The sequence below is a fragment of the Xenopus laevis genome, chromosome 7L (genome assembly GCF_017654675.1).
Source record: "Xenopus laevis strain J_2021 chromosome 7L, Xenopus_laevis_v10.1, whole genome shotgun sequence".
In the NCBI taxonomy this organism is placed as follows: Eukaryota; Metazoa; Chordata; class Amphibia; order Anura; family Pipidae; genus Xenopus; species Xenopus laevis.
The window spans coordinates 103,381,552-103,405,614 of NC_054383.1; the positions used below are offsets into that span (position 1 = coordinate 103,381,552).

Below are 24,063 nucleotides of genomic sequence, written 5' to 3' on the forward strand. Positions count from 1 at the left end.
AATATTATTATTTGGTCACTAGGGTCAGACTGGCCTGTACCAGAGGCTCTCCAGGTGGGACCCAGTCTTGAAAAATTCCCATTAGGCTTTTTTTTTTTTTTTCAATCATAAGTCTTAAAGGGGTGGTTCCGGTCATAAGTAGCCTTTCAATTGGTCCTCATTATTTATTTATTTTTTCTAGTTTTTAAATTACTTGCTTCTTCTTCTGACCCTTTCCAGCCTTCAAACGGGGGTCACTGCCCCCTCTAAAAACAAATTCTCTTTAAGACTACAAATGTAGTGTTATTGCTACTTTTTATTACTCATCTTTCTAGTCAGACCGTCTCCTGTTCATATTCCAGTCTCTTATTAAAATCAATGCATGGTTGCTAGGCTAATTTTGACCATAGCAACAGAGTGCTGAAATTGCAAACTGGAGAGCAGCTGAATAAAAAGCCAAATAATTAAAAAAATACCTCCAATAAAAAACGATTACAAATTTTTTTTAGAATGTCACGCTATACATCATACTAAAAGTCAACTCAAAGGTGAACAACACCTCTATACCATTTAGAACTGTCTCCATCTAATTGTTGTAAGGGGGTGGGTCAAAGTTATCATGGGAAATGTTGTAAAATACAAAATCTGTATTGCAAAAGATTGCCTTAATCAGAAATAATATATTATCAAGATATTACTAGTTAGGGTTAGACTGGGGGGGGGGCTGCTACCCAATGATCCCTTGAATACTTTCTTGGTTGTGTGCGCAAAAAAAAAATATTTTTTTTAAATTTGTGAGTGCAGTTTTTAAAAACTGTAAGCTCAGGTCAGAATTAATGCAAAATTTTGTTTTCAAGCTAAATTTTTGTACGGACCACAATTTGTTGTGTGCGATGGCCTCAAAATGTGTGTGCACACCTTAGAGTGAACATTGCTTCCACCCCAAGGGTCAACACCCTAGTCACGAATTCCTTCTCCTGCCACCAACCTATCCCCACCCAGTTCCTTATACTCACAGCCACCCCCTGCACACACACTCCGCATGGGGTTACTTTTATTTGCAGGCAGGTGGAGTGCACAAGTTCCAGGCAGGGAGCAAACGTGGGTCAGTAGCCACACTAGTTTTTTTTCCCAGTGTCCCACTGGCCCATCCCAACACTGTTATTTGTGTAACAGTAAAAATGTACTTTGATCTTGTTATTCTGCAATATACCATACAAAGGCATACAAAATTATAAATTATTCATTGGACATAACATCAGAGAGGTTATTTACATAATTAAGAATGGTGTGCGCAGGATATATTTTAAACTAGATAAATGGTGAATTGGTCATTTGGAGTTGAAGTCCCATTTTTCTAATATTTATATTCTAATATTTGTATTCAAACCATTAGCAGTTACTTTCTTAAAACAGGTGTGCAAAATTATTATTGTTAATTCACATGTATATGTTGGTGAAGGTTCTCATTCATCCAGGTCATGGTATATCTATAGTAATAAGTCAAATCAACTGGACTTTTCTTTCTTTTTCCTTGAAGATGTTTCGCTACTCATCCGACTGGCTTTCTCAATTCAGAATGACTTGCACAAAAACCACAAATATTTGTGTTTTTTTACATATAAAAATAACCACAAATATTTTTGTACAGCTCATTCTGAATTGAGAAAGTGAGTCTAGCGAAAGGAAAAAAGAAAATACAGCGAGTCCAGTTGATTTGACTTATTACTATAGATAAATCACAGGTATAGTTGAATGGCATCTATCTGTGGCCATTACCTGTCTTCCATCTGTGTGCTACAAGTACATCTGTCTTTGTTATTTCCCTTGCTCAAGCAAATTACATTTCATTATGAATACTGTGACATTTGCAGAAAGGGACACAAACAAATTATACCCGACAGCCTGCCTTGTGTTTCTATTGACTCTTTGTATGACTTGTGCTCCAGGGCTTGTATTTATTGTAAGGTGGAGAATAAGCCTTCAACATGCAAAATGTTGTAATGCACATGATAATTTTGTATATGGTTCAATCCCTAACAATTGCACAGGTGCCCCTGCTTGGTCATTAAGTGCATGGATATGAAGTCATGGGTGTGTTGACCAATCAGCACTAATTATTGACTGGTTGGTCCAGTCCATTCACTGAGGCATATATGCCCAGGGCTATCAAATTAATTCAAGTATTTAGGAGACTCCCCAATGTTTTTCTACCCAAGAGAAGAGAAACATTCAGGTGGTGCCACTGGCAGTCACATTTGACTTTGTGTGAAGGTCAAGATAAGACCTATACTTGGTACAATAAAAATAGATGTTGTCTCACTAAGTAAGGAGTGGAGAGAAAGGATATTGGCTCTGATTTTCTGCATCATGGAACTACCTTGTGAAATACAATAGGCCTTTGGGTAGAAAAGCCAGAAATTTGACATAAAAACCAGTCTCAGGGCAAAACGTTCTGAAATCTCTTCCACAGAGACAATATGGGGGCCACTCAGATCAAAAACAAGTAGAACCTTTGTGGTTGGCTCCTTTGTGTCTCTTTTTTGGACCCTGCCTCACAGGTAGTAAATGAGTCGATCTGTGTTGTATTGTTTTTAGGTTGCTTTCTGCCGCACTCTCTGAAATAAAGCACAGTTGCCATATGAATTCCGTTGTTCCTTTTTATTACTGAATAGAGACATTGGAATATAACTTTCATACTACCATTAGACATTGCTCAGATCTAAACGCAATACAGAACTACTTGTGACAAAGCCAGTAAGCTGTGCATCTCCTGCAACTTGTGATCACTTGGTCACAGCTTATTTATAGATTAATTCCCCATACTAACTCCCCCGTGGTTTGCCTTTCAATAACAATGTGACATTAACTAGTGGCCCTCTGACGCTGAAGGAGGCAGATGATGTTCAGTTAGTCAGTGAATTTAAAATAACGAATGACTCATATAAGGAGATGCGTGATCGTTAAAGAAGATGCTCAGAATTATGGAATCAGCAAACCCCAAATGATTTGCAAATTAGTAAACACGTTATACTCTTATCTATAGACATGACCTGGCCTGAGCTTTAACCCTTAAGCTTTTGTGTTTTGATCACTGCTATTTGTGTCGGCTATCAAAATACTGCTTCCAATCAGAAATTGCTTCCCAATGCTGGCAAATAAATATGAATGGAGGGCAATTTTGGCTAAAATGAAGGCAGACAAAGACCTGTGCCATGCCCATACATGTTTCAGATTCTGGGGGCTGTACAAATGAGCTGAATGACCCTAAAAGCTCACAACTAGTACTAAAAGAAGGCTGGGAGCTGTAATGTAGCAGCAGTTGGCTTGCCTTAACAGACCAATAGCATCACATTTTTTTTAAAAAAAAATTTTGTTAGTATACAAAAAAAAAAATACCCACAAATACAAATTAAACTTATAAATCACTAAGTCTTTATTAAGAAATAACTTACCTAAACTCCACTTGCACTCCTCTTCAGAAAAGACAATCCATTGTGCGGCACTCTATTTTTTCTCCCTGCCTTCCTTATAGGAGATAGACAGGGAGGTGAAATTGAGCGCCGCATGATGGATCATCGCCCTGTCGCCTTTTCTGAAGAGGAGCGCAAGCGGGGTTTCGGTAAGTTATTTCTTAATAAAGATTTAGTGATTTCAAAGTTTCATTTGTCTTTGTGTTTTTTTTCCGTTGTATACTAACGAATTAAAAAAAAAATTGATGTTACTGGTCCTTTAAGGCAACATGAGCAAATACTGATACTGTTTATTTATCAGATTTTAGTGCATATAAATTAACTTTCTTTCAAACCAAGGAAGTACACCCACTAGTCATTCAGCTGTTATTAAAGGACCAGTAACATAAAAATGTTTTTTTTGAAAATTCGTTTCTATACAACGAAAAAAAACCACCAACACAAATTAAATTTTAAAATAGCAAAGCCTTTATTAAAAAATAACTTACAGAAAGTCCACTTCCTGTCCTCTTCAGAAAAGGCAACCATCCATCCTGTAGCAATCGATTTCTCCTCCCTGGCTTTTCAGGTGACAGCATGCGGCTTCTTCTCCTCCTTGATTCGGGGCCCAGCAGATTCTCGATAAAGAAAGAAGGCACCCTGGCTTCCGTGGGTTCGCTGTGTCACCTGCTTTGCAAGGAAAGGTCGCTGTTGTGCAGGAGCATGGCTGTCTGCTAAGGGGCAGCCATACGCGGGAACAGAGTCTCGCCCGTGAAGAAACATAGTTTGAATTTCTGGGGAGGCTGCGGTACATTCCAGAGCTGCCTATAGAGCACGAGCGCATGTGTCTCTACTGGCAGCATTGTGCGCAGCTTCCCCAGCGGCAGAGCTTGGGAAGAGGGGAGGGCTAGGGCCGGCTGGGGATTTCCCTTGTGCCTTCAGAGACTCTGTTCCCGGGTATGGCTGACCCTGAGCAGACAGCCAGGGAGGAGAAATTGATTGCTGCAGGATGGATGGTCACCTTTTCGCAGTTTCTGAAGAGGACAGAAAATGTACTTTCTGTAAGTTATATTTTAATAAAGGCTTTGCTATTTTAAAATTTAATTTGTGTTGGTGTTTTTTTGTTGTTGTATAGTAACGAATTTTCAAAAAAACTTTTTATGTTACTGGTCCTTTAAACTACACATACCTGTCTGTCATAGTTCACAACAGCTAGATGGCCACATATTGGGCCTTTGCTAGTTTAAAATGTAATTTGTGTTGGTGTTTTTTTTCGTTGTATAGTAACGAATTTTCAAAAAAAAATTTTTTTTGTTACTGGTCCTTTAAAGTACACATACCTGTCTGTCATAGTTCACAACAGCTAGATGGCCACATATTGGGCCTTTTTGGTATAAATATGTGGAGCAGCATAGAAGTGCAAATGTACAGAGGAAACATTGGTTGCTATGATTAGCTCCACTGATACTCTGGTTGCAATAAAGCACCTATCATTAAATCCGCCCCAGTGAAATACAATACACGTTTAATACCTGTTCTCTACTGAAAGCACAAATACAGTGCCTTTCAAACACATTCACCCCTTGACTAATTCTCCTCTTCTACGAAATTGTTGAATGGGGGTAAATACTTTTCAGGTTACTGTATGTTTAGCAATACACATAGCAGGGTTTATATCTGGCTTGGTAGCAAGGACAAAGCTTTCAAAGAAGAGACCCAGAAAAGAAAGAAGAGTGATCTGACTAATATACACATATAAGTGCAAATTAACCAATCTGTACTAGAGATCAATGAGCTGGAATTAAATCCAGCACCAAGTTTTATATAGACCCACTAAATGGACATGTATTTAACACCAATTGGCAATATATGATTTCAGATGCCCCTGGCTGGAGCAGAACTGCTTCTGCAGCAAGTGTAGTAATGGGATCATTTTAAAACATTATATCAAGTTAAAACCATGTTATGAGAAATAAGTTTCCTTGTCTAGTTCTACCACTGCCATTACTTCCCAAAGAAGTTCCACTCAGCAGCTGAAAAATAGGCGGCTCTTCCGTCTCTTCCTGTAATAACACCTATTAGAATGTGGAACACTGGTTTGTCAGTATTGGGTTTTGGAAATACAAACTTTAGGGATTGGGGAGCCTTCCATTTCATATTCCTGTGAATGCCTGTACATGCAGCTGTGAAGTGATCCAACCACAGCCAAGTGCAAAATAAGAACATTTATAGCTAATAGCAGTAATGGTAAATTATTTAAAATGCTAATAATACTTCAACTTTCTCTAATCAATAATAATATATTTTCATATAATAATATATCTTCAATATTTGTACTACTCAATATATATAATAATACATACTTTAGAATCATCTGGTCTTTAAATAGCATTTCACATCACATAACACTATTTCTATTTTCATTTCAAAGAGACAATTTGAACAGCTTGGGTTGTGTAACGATTCACATTCCTAGCTTGCAGATTGCTTCACTTGGATGGTCATTGTTGGGTCAATGGCTGCATATGTGCCTGCCGTTTGGTTTTTGTTTGTAGGTAACGTCCCTTTCCTTCTTCAAATCTCTTTTTTTCGTCTTCACTTTCAATCTGCAAAAAAACAAACGCAAAACTAAAAATTCTTTATTCTGTGAATGGCATTTAGTACAGTACCCCCTCATCTGATTGAACCTTGGTCTAGTCTAGAGTGCAGCCAACAAAGACCATTGCCCTAGAGCCTTTTCACTTATGTTTGGGGAAATGGGAGAAGAGCCCTAATGGCCCCCATACACGGGCGATAAAAGCTGCCGACAGACTGAGTCGGCAGCTTATTGTCCCATGTGTGGGGTCATCCGACAGGCTTCCCTGATCAGTAACTGGGCGAAAGTCAGCCAGATCTCGATCAGGCAGGTTAAAAAATCCCATCGGATCGCAGCCGCATCTGTGCATGTATGCGGTCCCGCGATCCAACCGCCAGTATTGGATCCAATCTGATCTGCCCACTTCAATGTGGGCATATCGGGGAGAGATCCACTGATTTGGCGACATCACCAAATGAGCGGATCTCTATATCTATGGCCACCATAAGTCTTTGCATGTGTATCTGTGTCTGTGTAGGGTGTTGGGGAATGTTTTGGTTGGTGCCAACTGTATGCTCCAAAAATGAACGTAAATAAGCATGAAATTATTAGGTCGGTATCCACCATAACGTGTCATGTTCACTGGTACCACAAAATACACATAAACACACACACAAGCACATTGCTTACATTGATCTGTATGCTAGGATCCTTTAATTGATCTGGATGCTAGCATTGGTTTTAAATCACTTACCTTTCCAGTAACTTATTTATTTAATTTGAAAGCTCTTTATAAGCTCCTGTGAGCTATTTTAGACCTCGAATCATCCCACAACTCGAATGGTTTCAAAACTTGAATGTTAAAAAACTCGAATTAATCGGGGTTAAAAAACTCCAATACTGGAATTGAACAAGTTTTCAGTGAAAAAAACTTGAATTGCTCCAGTTTTCGAGGGAAACCCACCATAAAAAAATTCATGTAGGCTATTAATATCTTCAAATGGTTCAAGGGACCTCTGCCATTGACTTCTACATGACATTGACAGGTTTTAGATGGTGTATTTTTGGATTGAAGCTATTTCCAGCTTTGGGTATAATAAATCTCATAAAAAAAAAAAAATTTAATTGGAAAATTAGATTTTTGATTCACAAATAACCTCAAAAACTACAATTTTTCATGGAAAAAAAACCCTCAACCCTTGATAAATAACCCCCTAAATGTATATGTATGTGACGGATGACAAATCTGACCAGTTTTCTGGTGCATGGATAAAGCTATAATAAGAACAGCATCTGTTTGGGGACCCTGGAGTATAGATGGACCAGTGGGAACCTAACCCAAATGCATTTTCAGTATATTTGGTTTTGTGGGACTCATCTGGATTTCCAAGTAACTTCTAGCAATGGCATGGACTGAATGTTTCTGTTTTCAGATGGAGCTGTATGCAGTGGCTTACTGGGCCACACAGCAAATTATTTTTAAGGCCCCCAAAACGTCTAGAAGTTGACTTTTTAGTTACATTTATTGAAATTGTATACAAATTAGGGTCTTATGAGGCCCCTATACCTCCTGGGCCCCTCTGCAGCCGCAGGGTCTGCTTCCTCTGTAGTTACGCCCTTGGCTGTGTGTATGTCCATTCCTGCATTTACAGAGTTATCAGAAGAGAAGTGAGTCTTGTAGAGCCTGCCAAAGAGATATGACTAATTTATAGGTTATCTTCATCCCCTCTGTGTGTAGTGTTAATTATGAGAAAGCTAGCCCTGTTTCTGTTTCATTAGTGGGACTCCCAGAATCCATCCAACTCACAAATGATTGTCAGCTTGTTTGAACTCTAGTTTCTTGGCAAACAAGCAAAAGGAACAGCAAGGTCAGCTTTATTTTTCGAGACCTGACAAGTTCATATTTATCTGGCACTAGGAATACTTACAGGGAAATGACTGCAGCTAAAAGTTTGATTCATTTTTAAAAAATGTTCAGCATTTTTCAACACCTACTTTTTATTATGCCTAAGGAAAACTACTGTTGCATGTCAAGTGCCCTCAGTGAACTAAGTTCATTTCTTATCTTCTTTATATAGCTCCTCTCTTCCCGCTATACTTAGATTGTAAGCTCTGTGGGGCAGTGATCGCCTTCCACTGGTCTCTTAACATGTTACAGTTGACATAAATCTGATGATCCCCATCTGCTTTATTAATGTATTGTTCTAATGTACAGAGCTGCATATGCAAGTAGCTCTATAAACATAGAAATATGCATACACAGATACATAGATTGGTAAATCTCACTGAAATACTATAATGGAACAGTGCCCTCCTGTTCATAGAATACTTCCTCTGAATAAAGACGTTCCCAGACAGAGTATCCTTGATTAACTGAGGAAGAAAATGTATATAGCTGATGATCACCAGGCGGAGCAGGTATTATTTAGAAATTTTAAAGAAGCACTTTGGCTTCATAAAGAAATTCTAACCAAGAGTTCCTTCTTCATTTTCACAAGGAAAACTTTTCAACCTACCTGAACCTAACACTCACAACTGGTAAATATTAAAGGGGGTTTTCATCATTAAATTAACTTTTAGTATCATGGAAAGCAGTGATCCCCAACCAGCAGCTCATGAACAAAATGTTGCTCACCAACCCCTTGGATGTTGCTCCAAGTGGACTCAAAGCAGGAGCTTATTTTTTAACTCCTGGCTTGCAGGCAAGTTTTGGTTGTATACAAACCAGGTAGACTGCCAGTCCACATCGGGGCTATCAAATAGCCAATCACAGCCAGGCCCAAACTGGCAATCTGTGGGTTCTGGCAAATGCCAGAGGGGCTGCTGTAAGATGCCATACACAGTCACTATTTATTGGGCTGATGGGGTGCGGTTTGGGCCTTTGTGTACTTGCAATGCCAGGGCCTAATTTGATTCCCAGTCCAGACCTGATCACAGTCCTTATTTGACATCCACAGGGACTTTTTTCATGCTTGTATTGCTCCTCAACTCTTTTTACATGTGGCTCACAAGTAAAAAAAATTGGGGGCCCCTGATGTAGAGAGTGATATTCTGGGACAATTTGCAGCTGGTTTTAATTTTATTGTTTGTGGTTTTTCCAAGGGTCCAAATTACCCTAGCAACCATGCATTGCTTTGAAGAAAGGGGTGCTTCATCTTTAAAGTGATACTGACACTAAAAAACTACTTTCTAAAATATGATTGTACATTAAAAGTTACCTATTGCTGATTGTTTTTTGCTGAGGGGTTTATTTTTGTTTGTAATTGTTAGTTGAAGTTGCTAAACCTGACTGTTTTGCCAACCTGACTGTCCCATCTCATCCTGTCAGTTAAAGTTTCTAATGCTAATGGACTCCTGCTGCACAAATATGGCAGCTCCCTCATCCAGGAACATGGGGAATGAGACAGGTAATGTAAAAGCAATGTGCAAATACTTTATGGCAATGTTATAAGTATCTTTCAAAGGCATTATTATGACAGATGCAAAAAAGTGTTTCATTTCTGGTGTCAAGTTAATGTTTAGTATGTTATAGAATAGCAAATTCAAAGCAACTTTTCAATTGCTTCATTATTTATTTATTCTTTTATAGTTTTTCAATTATTTGACTTCTTCACTGACCCCATTTAAAAAAACAAATGCTCTGCAAGGCTACAGATGTATGATTATTGCTACTTTTTATTACTTATTTTCTACTCAGACCCTCTCCTATTCAAATTCCAGTCTCTTATTCAAATCAGTGCATGATTGCTAGGGTAATTTAGACACTAGCAACCAGATTCCTTAAAGTGCAAACTGGAGAGCTGCTAAATAAAACACTAAATAACAAAATAAAAAACCACAAACAATAAAAAATTAATTGCAGTCTCAGAATATCACTCTCTTCTACACCATACTAATAGTTAACTCAATGATGAACAAGCCCTTTAAGAAAACTCTGCTTCCTCACAGAACCTAGTTTCTATATTGTCATCATCTGAGATCAACACTAGCTAACAGACTTACCAGCCTTTTCCCCAGATGTTTCTTTTTCCAAAGCTATTTTGCTATTCGCCCCCAGGAAAGGCCTAATTATAGTAGTGGAATATTACCCTATCATGGTGTAGTCATGAAATACTGGGATGGGTCTTTATAATAAGGTTATAATAAAGTTATTTCCTTTATTACCAGCAGCAGACACTGGAGCACAGTGAGAATAGAAGGTACACAAAAACAGACTTCCTTACCCTATTCTTTACAATTATACTAACAGCGCTTGCCATTCCTTGTCTTGAATATAAGTTCTGTCGAGACTTATGATTTCCAGATCTGAAGACCTGTGACTTACATTTATATCAGTGAATATTAGAAAACTCAGGAATAATATGGCTTTTTAAACTGTAATGCTCAGAACCCATTACTGTTCACTGTAGAAGGACTGCTTGGTCATTGGATTCACACTGTGAAGCTTATGCTCAAACCTACATAAAAGTGACTGATGTCAATGATATTTAAACTGCTTACTGGGAATCATTTATAAAAACAGGTTATGGGACCTTTATTTTGATTGCTAATGGAAAACAAAGTAGGAAAATAACAGAGACAAAAGGTCATCTCTCTAGTAACCAAAGTATTTAATTTCCGAGCACTGTTAATTATGATATATTACACAGACACACGGTGCTATTTCTGGTCAAGTGTTTTAGAGAGGCTGTAATGAATTGCCCTAATTTGTTCTCATCTAATGTGCTATTAAACTAGATGGAAAATTAACCACTCTATGTAAATTAATTACAAACACACACACTGTTTGAATGAGACCCTCTAAGGCACAGTATTGATTTAAAGAATGTTCTAAGCATTTTTAACCCAGCTCAATCCAGTCAATGGCTGTAAATAATGTAAAACAAAACTGTTTTTGGATTAATGGTGATTTTGCCAACAGTGGTGAATTACTGTATGTTATCCTGCTCTATGAAGTATATGCCATATTATCATATATGAATATTAGATAGCTTTAAGAAGGGGTTGGATGACTTTTTAGCAAGTGAGGGAATACAGGGTTATGGAAGATAGCTCATAGTCCAAGTTGATCCAAGGAATGGTCTGATTGCCATTTTGGAGTCAGGAAGGAATTTTTCCCCCTCTGAGGCAAATTGGAGAGGCTTAAAATGTTTTTTTTGCCTTCCTCTGGATCAACTGACTGATTACAAGTATTAAAATGGTTGAACTTGATGGATGTGTCGTTTTTCAACCTAACTTACTATGTAATATGGATTTATAGAGGTATGGGATCTATTATCTGGAAACCCTTTATCCAGAAAGCTCTGAATTACACAAAAGTCGTCTCCCATAGACTCCATTTTATTCAAAAATCCAAGTTTTTAAAAATAGTTTCCATTTTCTCTGTAATAATAAAACAGTACCTTGTACTTGATCCCAGCTAAGATATAATTAATCATTATTGGAATCAAACTCAGCCTACTGGGGTTTACATGATTTTCTAGTAGACTTAAGGTATGAAGATCAAAATTACGGAAAGATCGACAGGTCCAGAGCATTCTGGTTAACAGGTCCCATACCTGTACCTGGACAAGCAAATATGACACAAATAGTATAGTGAGGATTCCTAACTGCATGGTCTTTAAGGTATAGTTGAGTTTAGAGGACAGTTGAGTTTGAAGGAAAACTAAATGTATAATCATCACTAGTGGGTGTTGCACCAGCCCAGGGTATTTCTGTAGAAGCTCATTTGCAGTAATCTTTTTCTACTTCATTCTTAACATTACTCATTACAATACATTTCTGATTTAAGCTTCTTAGCAGCAGAGGAGCAAAGGTAACAATCTGTAAAGCAATCTATAACAGTTATTAGCTATGGTGAATCAAATTGGGGGGTGGTGGTTACATTACACACAGTGTATGAATTCTACCCCACACCTGTACTCCACTTCCACTGCAATGGTGGTGCTGGTCATCCGTAGGCCTGGCAGGGTCCCCTAGTAACAGCGATTGTTTGGAAAAAAATCCGCACACACTCAATTGAATGCAGTCGGGGAATATACCCCTTTTATTATGCCCCAATACATACCCCACTTCATTGAATAAAAATAAAATTGAATACTTAACCTGAAAAATAAATACCTAACCAACAGATAATTTATGATAACAAGTGGTCTATGATTTCTACTTTTGCCTTTTTTGATGATTATTATCACGCAGTGTATGGAGACAAACATCACTGGAGCTATTACCCATAGCAACCAATCAGATCTTTGCTTCTGTTTTCTAACTTGCAGGTGACCGTTGGAATCCAATTGCTGATTGGTTGCTATTGCCAACATCACCGGCAATGTTTTTCTCCAATGTTTTACACAATGATAAATAGGCCTCTAAGGGGCACATTTATCAAGGGTCGAATTTCGGGGGTTAATAAACCCACGAATTCGACCCTCAAATTTAAATCCGAATCCGAATATCGAAGGATTTAGCGCAAATCCTTCGATCGATCAATCGAAGTAAAAATCGTTTGATCGAACGATAAAATCCTTTGAATCGAGCGTTTTTAAGCAATCGATCGAAGGATTTTTCTTCGATCATAAAAACCTTAGAAAAGTGCTGGGGAAGGTCCCCATAGGCTAACATTGAACCTCGGTAGGTTTAAACTGCCGAAGTATGTAGTCAAAGTATTTTTTAAAGAGACAGTACTTCGACTATCGAATGATTTTTAGTTCGAATCATTCGAATCGAAGTCGAAGTAGCCTATTCGATGGTCGAAGTAACCAAAAAATACTTCGAAATTCGAAGTTTTTTTCATTCGAATCCTTCACTTGAGCTTAGTAAATGTGCCCCTAAGTGTGTTGTTTATTTGTGAGCCAAACACTTAATCCCTCATTAAACTGTTTATACTTTTAGTCTAGGACTTCTGGTGGATTGTAGCGTATGTAGTAAGAGCTACCTTGTACTCTGGTAGAGCGGACAGGCATGCACACCGGAGTCGACTCTCGCATATAGGCAGTCATCACGTCCAGGTCCAAATCCATTTATATGTACTACACACTGTAGTATGACTACAAGTACACATATATAGTACCATGGCAACAACTGAATTGTGTCACTGCAGGGATATCATTCATCATGTTTAAAAATTGAGGAAAACATTTACACCATTGATAAGCTGCCCCTTGGCCTGTTTTGTTATTATATTCTTATAGTGCCTAAAAATCAGTAGGGATCCTGAAGCTTATTTATGTTTCTAACTACTATTAAACCACAGAGACAACCTAGATAATTTAAAAAGGACAAACTAAGGTCATTTACTTACTGCATCACAGTGTGCAAAGTGCAAATATTAAATACAATTGCAATGGTTTTTTACCCACAATACAGTGTTATTTCCCCATAATTCCAGTTGCCAGGGGGAGATGTGCTGTAGTTAGGGAGAGAACTTACCTATGGTTAGACTAATTATTGTTATCATTCATTTAGATTGAGATGAAACAATTACACAACGATTTACATGGGTTGTTCATCACTCACTTCAGCCTTAATGTTGCTTTTAGAATGATGGATTCTTGGTATTAAAGTTTGTTTAATGATGAGCGACTAAAGTCTGAAGCTAGGATTTCAAGGTAACACGTGGAGTCTAGAAATAGGCTTGAGTGACTTTATACATTTTTTGATTAAACATTTATTACATCTTTTACAGTAGAGGTAGGAAAAAGTGGAAAGTTGTTTCTTGTGGGCACAAAATATTGACCTACATCAAAATGAGATATTGAATTTTCAGAGTTATTGCTCGAGACATATCTATTGAAATATGTATTCAATTTTGAAGCCATATATAAATCATGCCTAATAGCTCAAGGAAGAAATAACTCAGCAATGTACACCTAGTAATAGTCCAAGGGAAACAAATAAATGTAAAGGTCTTATTTTAGAGGCCAGTGATTGAAGGACTATAAAATGAATATTTCCTGAATTCTGTGTGCACTACAAATGGATATTTACTTTGACATGCCAGCCTAGACTAACCAGCCAGAAAGGACATCATCTTAAAAAGAGGTCACTAGTAGTAGTAGTAGCTCTGAGAGACATCAGTAATACAGGCTGCATACCTGCCTACTGACAATCAATACACGATTACCAACTGCTCCAGGTAATAAATGAAGTACTAAGGCCACTATAACACCCTACAGTCTATGGCAGGGCTGTCCAACTGGCAGCTCGTGACCCCCCTTGTGTGGCCCCCCACCTACCTGCTGTGTTTGTTTACCATGTGTAAACTTTAAATGGTATCACTACAGAGATTGTTTAAACCTCAAATTCAGACTAATCCCCTGCATTGTTCACACATGCAATCCCCCTGCATTGTTCACACCTGTGACACCTCTATTGTTCACACCCCTAAAGACCTGTACTGTTCACACCTGAGACCCAGACTGAAACTGCCCACATACTCTGCCTGTGTGTGCCCTGCTTTGCCTGTGTGTGCCCTGCTCTGCCTGTGTGTGCCCTGCCTGTGTGTGCCCTGCTCTGTCTGTGTGTGCCCTACTCTGACTGTGTGTGCCCTATTCTGTCTGTGTGTGCCCTACTCTGCCTGTGTGTTCCCTTCTCTGCCTGTGTGTGCCCTGTGTGTGCCCTGCTCTGCCTGTGTGTGCCCTACTCTGCCTGTAATAAAGGATATCAAAGGTTTTGGTAGTTCGCTCCCTCTGCCGGTTCCCAAAGAGGTCTGTTCTCCCTCAGACTTGTATAGAAATCCAATTCAGAGTTACGGAAGGAAACCAGCGCTCATCCAGCACGAGGTATAGACAAACAAAGGGGCAAGAAAATGATTCTCATATAGTGTAGTATTCTTACATAAATATAGTACACCACTTTGTGAGATTAGAGTACTTCTAAAAAGGTGCCCTTTTCAAATTATGCTATTTGCCGTGTCAATTATTAGAATTCACACAGTGAAGTGAATCTTATGTGAGGGTACTCACGAACGTTTAAACGAAGTTTAGGCGTTTAGAAAGATAGTTTAACGGTCATCTTCTCAATTCTCTCCAGACTCTGTGGAATGTTACTGTTAAAATTTTCGCATTAAAACAAAGTCACCACTTCGCCGTCTGTTGGAGGTCACCAAGCCTTTTGAAGCCCTTGAGGAAGTCAGAAGACGAAACGCGTCGGGCAGTGACGTCATCCACGAGCGCACTGGGATACACGAGGCGGCCGAGACGCCGGCCAAACCATCTACATTGGCTGCCTGGTGACTCCAACAGACGGCGAAGTGGTGACTTTGTTTTAATGCGAAAATTTTAACAGTGAAGGATTCGAATTAAAAAAACTTCGAATTTCGAAGTGTTTTTTGGGCTACTTCGACCATCGAATGGGCTACTATAGCCCATATATTCCTTCGATCGTTGGATTAAAATCCTTCGAATCGTTCGATTCGAAGGATTTTATCGTTCGATCGAAGGAATAATCCTTCGATCGTTCGATCGCACTATTTGCGCTAAAATCCTTCGACTTAGATATTCGAAGTCGAAGTATTTTAATTCCCAGTCGAATATCGAGGGTTAATTAACCCTCGATATTCGACCCTTTGTGAATCGGCCCCTTTATATTGATAAGTGATATCAAACCAGCCATTTGGTTTTTTGGTGTGCTAATGTGGATATGGTCTTGTGGTAACATGGGTGTGGTTTAATATGGGTGTGGTTTTAAAACAGGGAGTGGTCAACACTGGCTTCCATTATCGCCCTTCACCATGTAGGCCAGAAAAATTTCGGCCCTCAGTACCACAGAAGTTGGACAGCACTGGTCTATGGAAAGACATATTATTCGGCTGACTTTGCCTTTAAAAGAACAATCCAACTTGGCAAGTCTGTACCCCCATACAATAAAGCACAGTATTTTGCTGCCCTGTCCTGCTAAATTACAATTTCAGACATATTCCTAGGGCCCCCTGAATCAAGGAATTGCTTTGATACATTAAGGTGGTTATGTATTAAGGTAGAGTTGTGTTTTCCATGAAAATTTAAGTTTTGCAATTGTTTTGAGTTTTCGGGTTTTGGAACTGAAACTTGCAGAATCAAGGTTTTTTCTTAAATAAGAAACCATTCGAGTTGTGAGTTAATTCGAGTTCATTAAAAAAAACTATTAACACTCGACCTTTGATAAATAACCCCCTAAGGGTATAATAGTGGATGTGGTCAAATTAAAGGTATTTGTAGCCTACGAAATCACCCCAGCAGTTCAATATTCCTGCCTGTTAGGAATTGTATCTGTGTTTTTACACAAACTGGCACATTATTAAAGCATATAAATAAGCAGAAGAGGTTATATTAGTATAAAATTCCTTTTCAAGCGCTGTTGGATTCTGTGCTGCTGGAAATGCCTACCAAAGGGGAGGCCAGTGCAAGCTTCACCACAGCAAACGTCAGTGCCCCAGTGCCCATGCAACTGAAAGTAATTTCTAGGTCAGAAATCAATGCTGGAATAATCTGGCCTAATCGTTCACTCTCCTCCCTTCTAGAGATGGAGGACATACAGATCTTTTATAGATTTAGCAGCGGGTTTCTTACACAATTGACTGCAGGGGTTAAGCAGATGAGTATTTTAAGTGAGTCCCTGTATTCTCATCTAATACACACAGACACAGGTATTGTGCATCTTGTAAAGGCTAACTATTTTATAATATAGTTCTGAAGGAAAACAGATTTTCAAATGAGTAAAAAAGTGCTGTCTGTAGTTAGTTAACAACTGGAGGGTTTACATAGCTTTTCATACAACTAGTCTGGACCCCCAGTGTTTCAGTATTGCCTGGCATAATAGAAAGTTTACAGGCCAAAATAATCAGCAGGTCTGTGAGCTAAATAAATAAGAAAGGTTGGAATGGTATAGGTTGTCCGTGTTTGAAGCTTTACCTTCATGTAACAATGTATTGGTTCATTTTTCAAGTTTTCCCTGTTGATTTATAAAGTTATTTATGTAGCAACAGATTCTTAGATTGCATTTTTCTTCCCTTTCTAATTTATTCTGCCTACTTTATTGGAATGCTCATAGAAGGACAAAGTCCAAGGGGCAAATTCCCTAAGCAGCTCAAATTCGCTAGCAACCGTTTTGTCCACTTCGCCAGGCGTAAATTCGATAGGACAACGCTAATTCACTAAAATGCAAAGTTGCGTCCAGGGCGATGAACGCTGGCGAAGTTGCGCTAGCAATACTTGGCAAGCAAAGCGAAGTTGCGCTAGCCTTGGCTAATTTGCATACGGCGGGAAGTGAAAGTTGAATGGACATATATGTTGCAGCAAATACATTACATTACACAAGGCCAGGGAACCTTAATAAAATAAAGTTGTTCTAATGCCCTGCACATGAGCCCAGTGTATAGTTTATGTGCCATATAGTAGGAAACGGTACGGTCTTTTGCAGGCTATTAACCTGAAAAAAGTAAAAGACGCCAGCGTTTTTTTGATTTAGAAAAAATTTCAACCAAAAATTGAGGAAGTACTATACACTCCATTGCACTTCGCCTGGTCTGAGGTGGCGAAGGCAAGTCTGCCGCAAGAGGTAACGTTCAGTAAAATCCACAGCTTAGTGAATTTGCGGAGTAACGCCGTTTTGCCAGAGCGAAATTGCCAGAGTTTTGTCATTCGCTAGCAAAGTTACGCTTGTGCCCGTTAGGGAATTGGTGAAGTACCGAAATTACGTCACGCTGGCAAAGTTTCACTTTGCCCTTTAGGGAATCTGCCCCCCATGTCTGTGTCTCTAGACATGAAGCTAGAGGTGAGGTCTTTAACCATGAGGCTAAGGTTGGTAATTGTATGCAGACAAATGAGTCCACATTTGATCTTGTATGAAATAGTTGCTACAAGCAATGGATAAAGGAGCACCAAGATGCTTCCTAGCACCTACACTGATAATGAGGTACAGCTTCCAAAGTATAAAACCAGAGACACAATGGAAAAAATAAAAGCTGGTTCCCAACAGAGGCAGTCCTAACTGATTATTTGAAAGATAATCTGTTTCACAAATATAAATGACAAATTGCAGTCAGCTCCCTACACTCTTGGGACCAGTATCATAACTACAGTCCCGCAGGCCCTCCCAGTGACACCAGCATGAATGCTAATGCAAGCTAAGCTTCTACGAGCAACTGCTGTCTCTTTTGCAATATTTTAGTTCTTCCTCCTGACATGAACATTCACAGTTGAAGATGTTTAGGGCCTTACTTCAACTGCACATGATTGTTGTCTCTCGTTGCTCTGCTTTTTATAACCAGGTACAGCAAACGGAGCAATTTAGAGGCTCCTCAGGCTCTGGAAGAAACCAAGTTATTAAAGGTTTCATTCTCCTTGAACGACGTCCAAAGATAACGATTGCTACCTTCCTCTGTCTTTCCATGTTAAACTAACCCCACTTGATCTAGATTGAAAGGGACACTATGAAAAAATAGGTTTGTATGTGCTCTGTAATGGTTGTTTAGCATAGCAAGAGGCAGTCTAGTGTGACTGTATCTAGTTACATCAGCTCTAAAAGGCAACATTCTGGCTTAGCTTTCCCTCTTGAGACCACTGCCACTACTGTGCTCATGTTGCATGGGGAAGACCTAGGCATTCTATTATTTACAGCCCTGCATCTAGTTGCTCTACACAATTTACTGAGCAGAAAAATAAGAAGCAATGCTAGAAATCATCAGTTACAGTTACCCTATTATTTTCTGCAACAGAGTAGTCATAAAACTGAAAGCAAACATTACTGCTGGTTTATGTGGTAAATTAGATTATATAAGCATAACATATCTAAAGGCATATCCTTAAAGGGGCCTGTGCTTGCTCACCCTTGAAATTTCACTACAGATAATTTAGCCTATATACTTTCCTTCAAGACAATTTCCTATAACATGAGATACTAGCAATGCTGCTTTTCCTGCTATTTTCTCCTTTTAATAATGCTGGAAAAAACATTATTGTTTGAGATGTACTAACCACATATATCCACATAGTAACATAAATATCTGATACAAATACTCAGGGGATGGATTATACTAAAATAGCGTTATCATACAAAAAACCTATGGTGTCACTGGCCAAAAAACTACCCTGGATGATAACATCCAGCCCACAGGCCTCCAGTTCCATAGGCTTAGCTTTGACTAGGTTATTAGCATTTACAGCTTTGCATATAGGTAATAAAGTCAGCTGATTTGGTCATTTTAAAACCAAAATGTGTGTTATCTGCCCCAATATTTGACTTAAAGGGGAAGTTCACTTCATATTAGCTTTTTAATTGTCATATGGATCTATTACGAGCACATTTTCATTTAGATGTAATGTATGTTATATTGATTTATTGGCCTTCCTATTCTTCTTCTTTTCAGACTGCAACTAATAATGCTAGTTGTCGGGGGTTACTAACTGTGCAACAGAATACAAATGTAACATTAGTATGTACTGTATATATACTGCAGTCAGAAACTCCACCCTAAAACAGTTTTGTATATTTAAAGAATTTCTTATCTAATATATATATATATTCGGTTTTTTTCCCCTGAGAAAGATCACTGTGATGTGATCGAAACGTTGAAATTTCTTTTTGTCCATTAAAATCAGTTACTCTAACTGAGTATTTTGGGTGCAGGTATTTTTTATTATTATAATTTTTTATTTTTAATGGTTTTTAAAATATTTGTACATGTAATTGTAAACTGGACGCAGTTATCTGTTTATCCCTTTCTGTTCTCTATTTCTGACTCTTTAAACACTGTAGCAGGAATCCGTTTTCTCCCAGGTCTGTTAATCATCCGGCTTTTGCTACATTGTTTCAAGAGTCAGAGACGACAGTGCAAAGAACGTAAAACAGCTAAAGAGATACTGCTTGCAATGACAATTACACTTTCTTTTATAAGGCAAAGACAGTTTTGGTGGAGATAAAAAAGCTATGTATGCATCCAAAAGATTGGGAGTTTTTCCACAAATACAGGTGACAGCTACGCACCGAATATATATCCCCTTTAATAACGTGAACTGTTGTACTCATCACTGTTTCCAAAATGAAGAGGCAACAATGATTCATAATGTTAAAACTTCATTTTATTAGAGGCTACAGTATATAAAACATTAGGGAAATTCAGTCACCTGATGTGTTTATGTATGTATATTATTCAGTAAGGACAACTGAAATGCTATCAGTTATTTGGCACAGGCAATTATTTGGTTAACAAACTCTTACAGCCTTGTAAAATAACTCCAGTAAATTTTTATCACCTCTTTCTGATTTTCAAACTAAGGCTAAGGGCACACTAGGCGATAGCGCCGCGATTTGACTCGCGGCGACTTTTCGCCGCGACTTTTAATCCGCAATCGCTGGGGAAACTTTGGCGCTGGCGTCTATGGGAAATTGCGTCAAATTGCCAGCGTAAAAACACACGCGGCGATCTTTTTTCTATTGTCGCTCGAAATCGCCTAGCGAGGCGATTTCGAGCGACAATAGAAAAAAGATCGCCGCGTGTGTTTTTACGCTCGCGATTCCCCATAGACGCCAGCGCAAAAGTTTCCCCAGCGATTGCGGATTAAAAGTCGCGGCGAAAAGTCGCCGCGAGTCAAATCGCGGCGCTATCGCCTAGTGTGCCCTTAGCCTAAAGCTGCCAACTTGAGGTCAGATTTGGCCCTCAAAAGGGTGTTTAAGTACAGACATATTCAGAGTGATAATTTTTTATATAATCCAGTCCATTAACAAGTCGTATGGCAAAAAATCAATTAACATCTCTTGAAACAATATCCAAAGTTCTAGATTCAAAGCTCTTATTTCACGGACGCACTTTTGATGGCTACATGATATGTTTCATAATAGCCCGTTATTGCTTTTATTTTTGGAAATGATTCTAATGGAATGTCCTTCACCATCTCATTCTTGTCAGAACAGTGTCTAATTATAGCAGGCGCACAATGAAATGAGACGTTAATGAAAAATTATGCCAGAAAATGACTACATAAAATCTTTGAAAGAAGAAAATCATGAATATGAAATACTTTCTATGAATTCTATGGAGCATTTCCTAAAATGAAATGTAAAAAAACTGGGAACCTGGTGGAAAGAAACAAAACTAAAACGTATAACAAGAATTGATACAATCTTTTGATAAATGAAGTTCATGGTCTGATGTTATGGAATCTTAAAGGGATTCTGTCATGCTTTGTATGATGTAGTTTTTATTTCTAAATTACACTATTTACCGTATATACTCGCGTATAAGCCGAGTTTTTCAGCACCCAAAATGTGCTGAAAAACTCTACCTCGGCTTACGCGAGTCAGCTAAAAAAGGTTGCCGCTTACTCACTGATTGAAGTGTGCAGTGACTCCTCCGTGCTGCCCATACTTCTCCCCGCTCGTGGCTTCCTTAGCCCTCAGCCCCTCCCCTCTCAGCTCTCGTCACTCAGTACTCCGTACTGTGTGCGCATTACCGTATTGCGCGTAGGAGCGCACAAGAGTTTAGAAGAGGAGCGCTCGAGACGTGGATGAGGTGAGCGCTCACTCTGTGATACGAGCACGCACCTGTACAGGGAGCGGAGGCGCGCGTCTTCTCCCTTTGTGACGTGCCCTGGGACGCTGCAGCCTCGTAATAGGGGGAAAGGAGGCGGCAGTTTACTTCTCCTTTAACCCTCCGTGTAAGTTTGTGAGCTACCATTGTCATTTGAGAGGGAGGACTGATTGACAAGAGCTGAGAGGGGAGCGGCTGGAGCAGAATTAAGCGAGGAGGGGGGAGAAGTATGTGCAGCAGCATGGAGGAGTCAGTGCATGCTTCAGATTAGTGAGTAAGCAGCAACGTTAAAGCTTTAAATTGGCCATGTCCTAAAATAATTTCTCATCCCTAGGCTTATACACGAGTCAATAAATTTTTCCAGTTTTCTTAGGTAAATTAGGTACCTCGGCTTATACGAGGGTCGGCTTATACACGAGTATATACGGTACACTGCAATTATTTCACTCTACCATGGTGTGTAGGCAGCCATCTCAGGTAATTTTGCCTGGTAAGCATGTGCTTTCAGAAAGAGCCAGTGCTACACTATGGAACTGCTTTTTGACAGGCTATTGTTCCTCCTACTCAATATAACTGAATGGGGTCACAGTGGGACATGGGTTTTTACTATTGAGTGCTGTTCTTGTACTGTATGTACTAGGGAGCTATTATATGGTTACCTTCCCATTGTTCTGCTGAAGGGCTGCTGGGGGGGAGGGGGTGATATCACTCCAACTTGCACTGCAGCAGTAAAGAGTGACTGAAGTTTATCAGAGCACAAACACATGATTAGGGGCACCTATGAAACTGACAAAATGTCTAGCCCTATGTCAGATTTCAGAATTAAATATAAAAAATCTGTTTGCTCTTTTAAAAAAATGGATTTCACGGTGGAAGTCTGCTGGAGCAGCACTATTAACTGATGCAATTTGAAGAAAAAAAAAACATGTTTACCCATGATGGAATCCCTTTAAAAACTAGATTAGTGAAAAGGTTTTTATTTTGTAAAATCCGGAAGAAGGTTAACAAGGTATTTTAGATATTACACTGCTACTTTAGGAAAATGTGGATAGATGTGAATCCAAAAACTCGCAGTTCTCAAGAAACAATTTTATTACATAAGGACACATACGTTCAAAATGGATAAACCATAGTCCAATCTCTTAATTGAAGAAATCTTACCAGATAAATGATCAACTTTTGGACCTCCTACTCATTCCTTGAGGGCTGCTTTCTCAATAATAGAATGAAATACGGATCTCTATTTGTAAATAGTTAATATCCTGTCTTGCTTTTTTATTTTCATTATTTATGGACTAGAGCAGGCATGTCCAAAATCAGGCCCGGGGCCTGTTTTCAAATTTACACTGGCCCTCAGCCTCCATCATGAAATTATTAATAATGCGGCCGCCAGCACAGTGAAATCAGGAATCGCCTAGCCGTAATATTTGGGCACATTAGTGAAATAGAACTTGGTCTATACTGCTGCCTGTGTGCTGAAGGTGTTAGCAATAGACACGTACTGGCACATAGTGACACGCCACTTCACATACTTCTTTAGTTTACTGTAAACATCAGTACGTCTATTGACACCTTCAGCCCTAAAGAAGTATGAGAGAGTGGCGCGTCACTATGTGCCAGTACATGTATATTGCTAACACCTTCAGCACACAGGCAGCAGTATAGACCAAGCGGCAGATCATTTCACTAATGTGCCCAAATAAGCAATTCCTTGTTTAAATTAGTTTAATGATCTTAATGGTTCAAAGAATGTCAGGCTGAATGGTCAGCCCCCACACATTTTCACTTCATCAAATCTGACCCTCGTTGCAAAAAGTTGGACACCCCTGGACTAGAGACTATAAAAAGAAATGATTAAACTTGCATTTTTGAAGTAATCATCTGGAGACATCAGGGATCTCTCAGGAATAGTTTGAAAACACACAACTCACAACATATTTATGTCAATTTAGAGTTTACTACAATAAAATACCAACACTCTCATTCATTCATTCCTACGGTATTTTTAGAGGTGTGAAAATGGGTGAAAGGTAAAGTTTACCATTTGATAAATACACCTCTAATAAAATCCCACAGGAATGAATAGAGAGTGTCGGAATGTTACTGTGATGAGCTTAATAAATAAAAAAACTCACCCGGGCTCTATTAATTCCTATCAGATTTTTGGAATTGTATTTATCAATGGGTGAAAGTTAGAACTCACCATTTGATAAATACAATTCTAAAAATCCCATAGGAATGAATAGAATGAGTTTATATTTATTAGGCTCTAACTCACATTTTGATAAATCTGCCCCTAAGAGTCCCAACATTGGATGGTTCCCGCAGGCCTGGACAGGTTAACTGTAGATTTGATTAATGCCAGAGGGACTCCATAAAAATATACTCTTTGCAAACATTTGGGGTATTTAGTAAAACGTGCAAAGCTTGCTGCTGGTCTAGGGACTTATAGTGACCAGTCAGCTCAGCAGGTAGCATTTACTGGTTTAGTAAAAAAACAAAAAAACTTCTGATTGCTAAGGGTAACTAAACCTTGCGAAGTGTTGCATCTT

The 24,063-nt window shown here is 38.8% G+C and overlaps 1 protein-coding gene across 3 annotated transcripts in view; it reads right to left on the reverse strand.

Moving 5' to 3' along the window:
- Positions 1-4,510: 4,510 nt before the first annotated feature.
- acot7.L (acyl-CoA thioesterase 7 L homeolog) overlaps positions 4,511-24,063 on the reverse strand; it is a 109,637-nt gene continuing 90,084 nt past the window's right edge. For all 3 annotated transcript variants that reach the window (XM_018226125.2, XM_018226124.2, XM_018226123.2), the window contains one exon: positions 4,511-6,037. In XM_018226125.2, the coding sequence (XP_018081614.1) occupies positions 5,933-6,037 (105 nt within the window). In that variant the 3' untranslated portion in view covers positions 4,511-5,932. The remainder of the gene's footprint in view (positions 6,038-24,063) is intronic.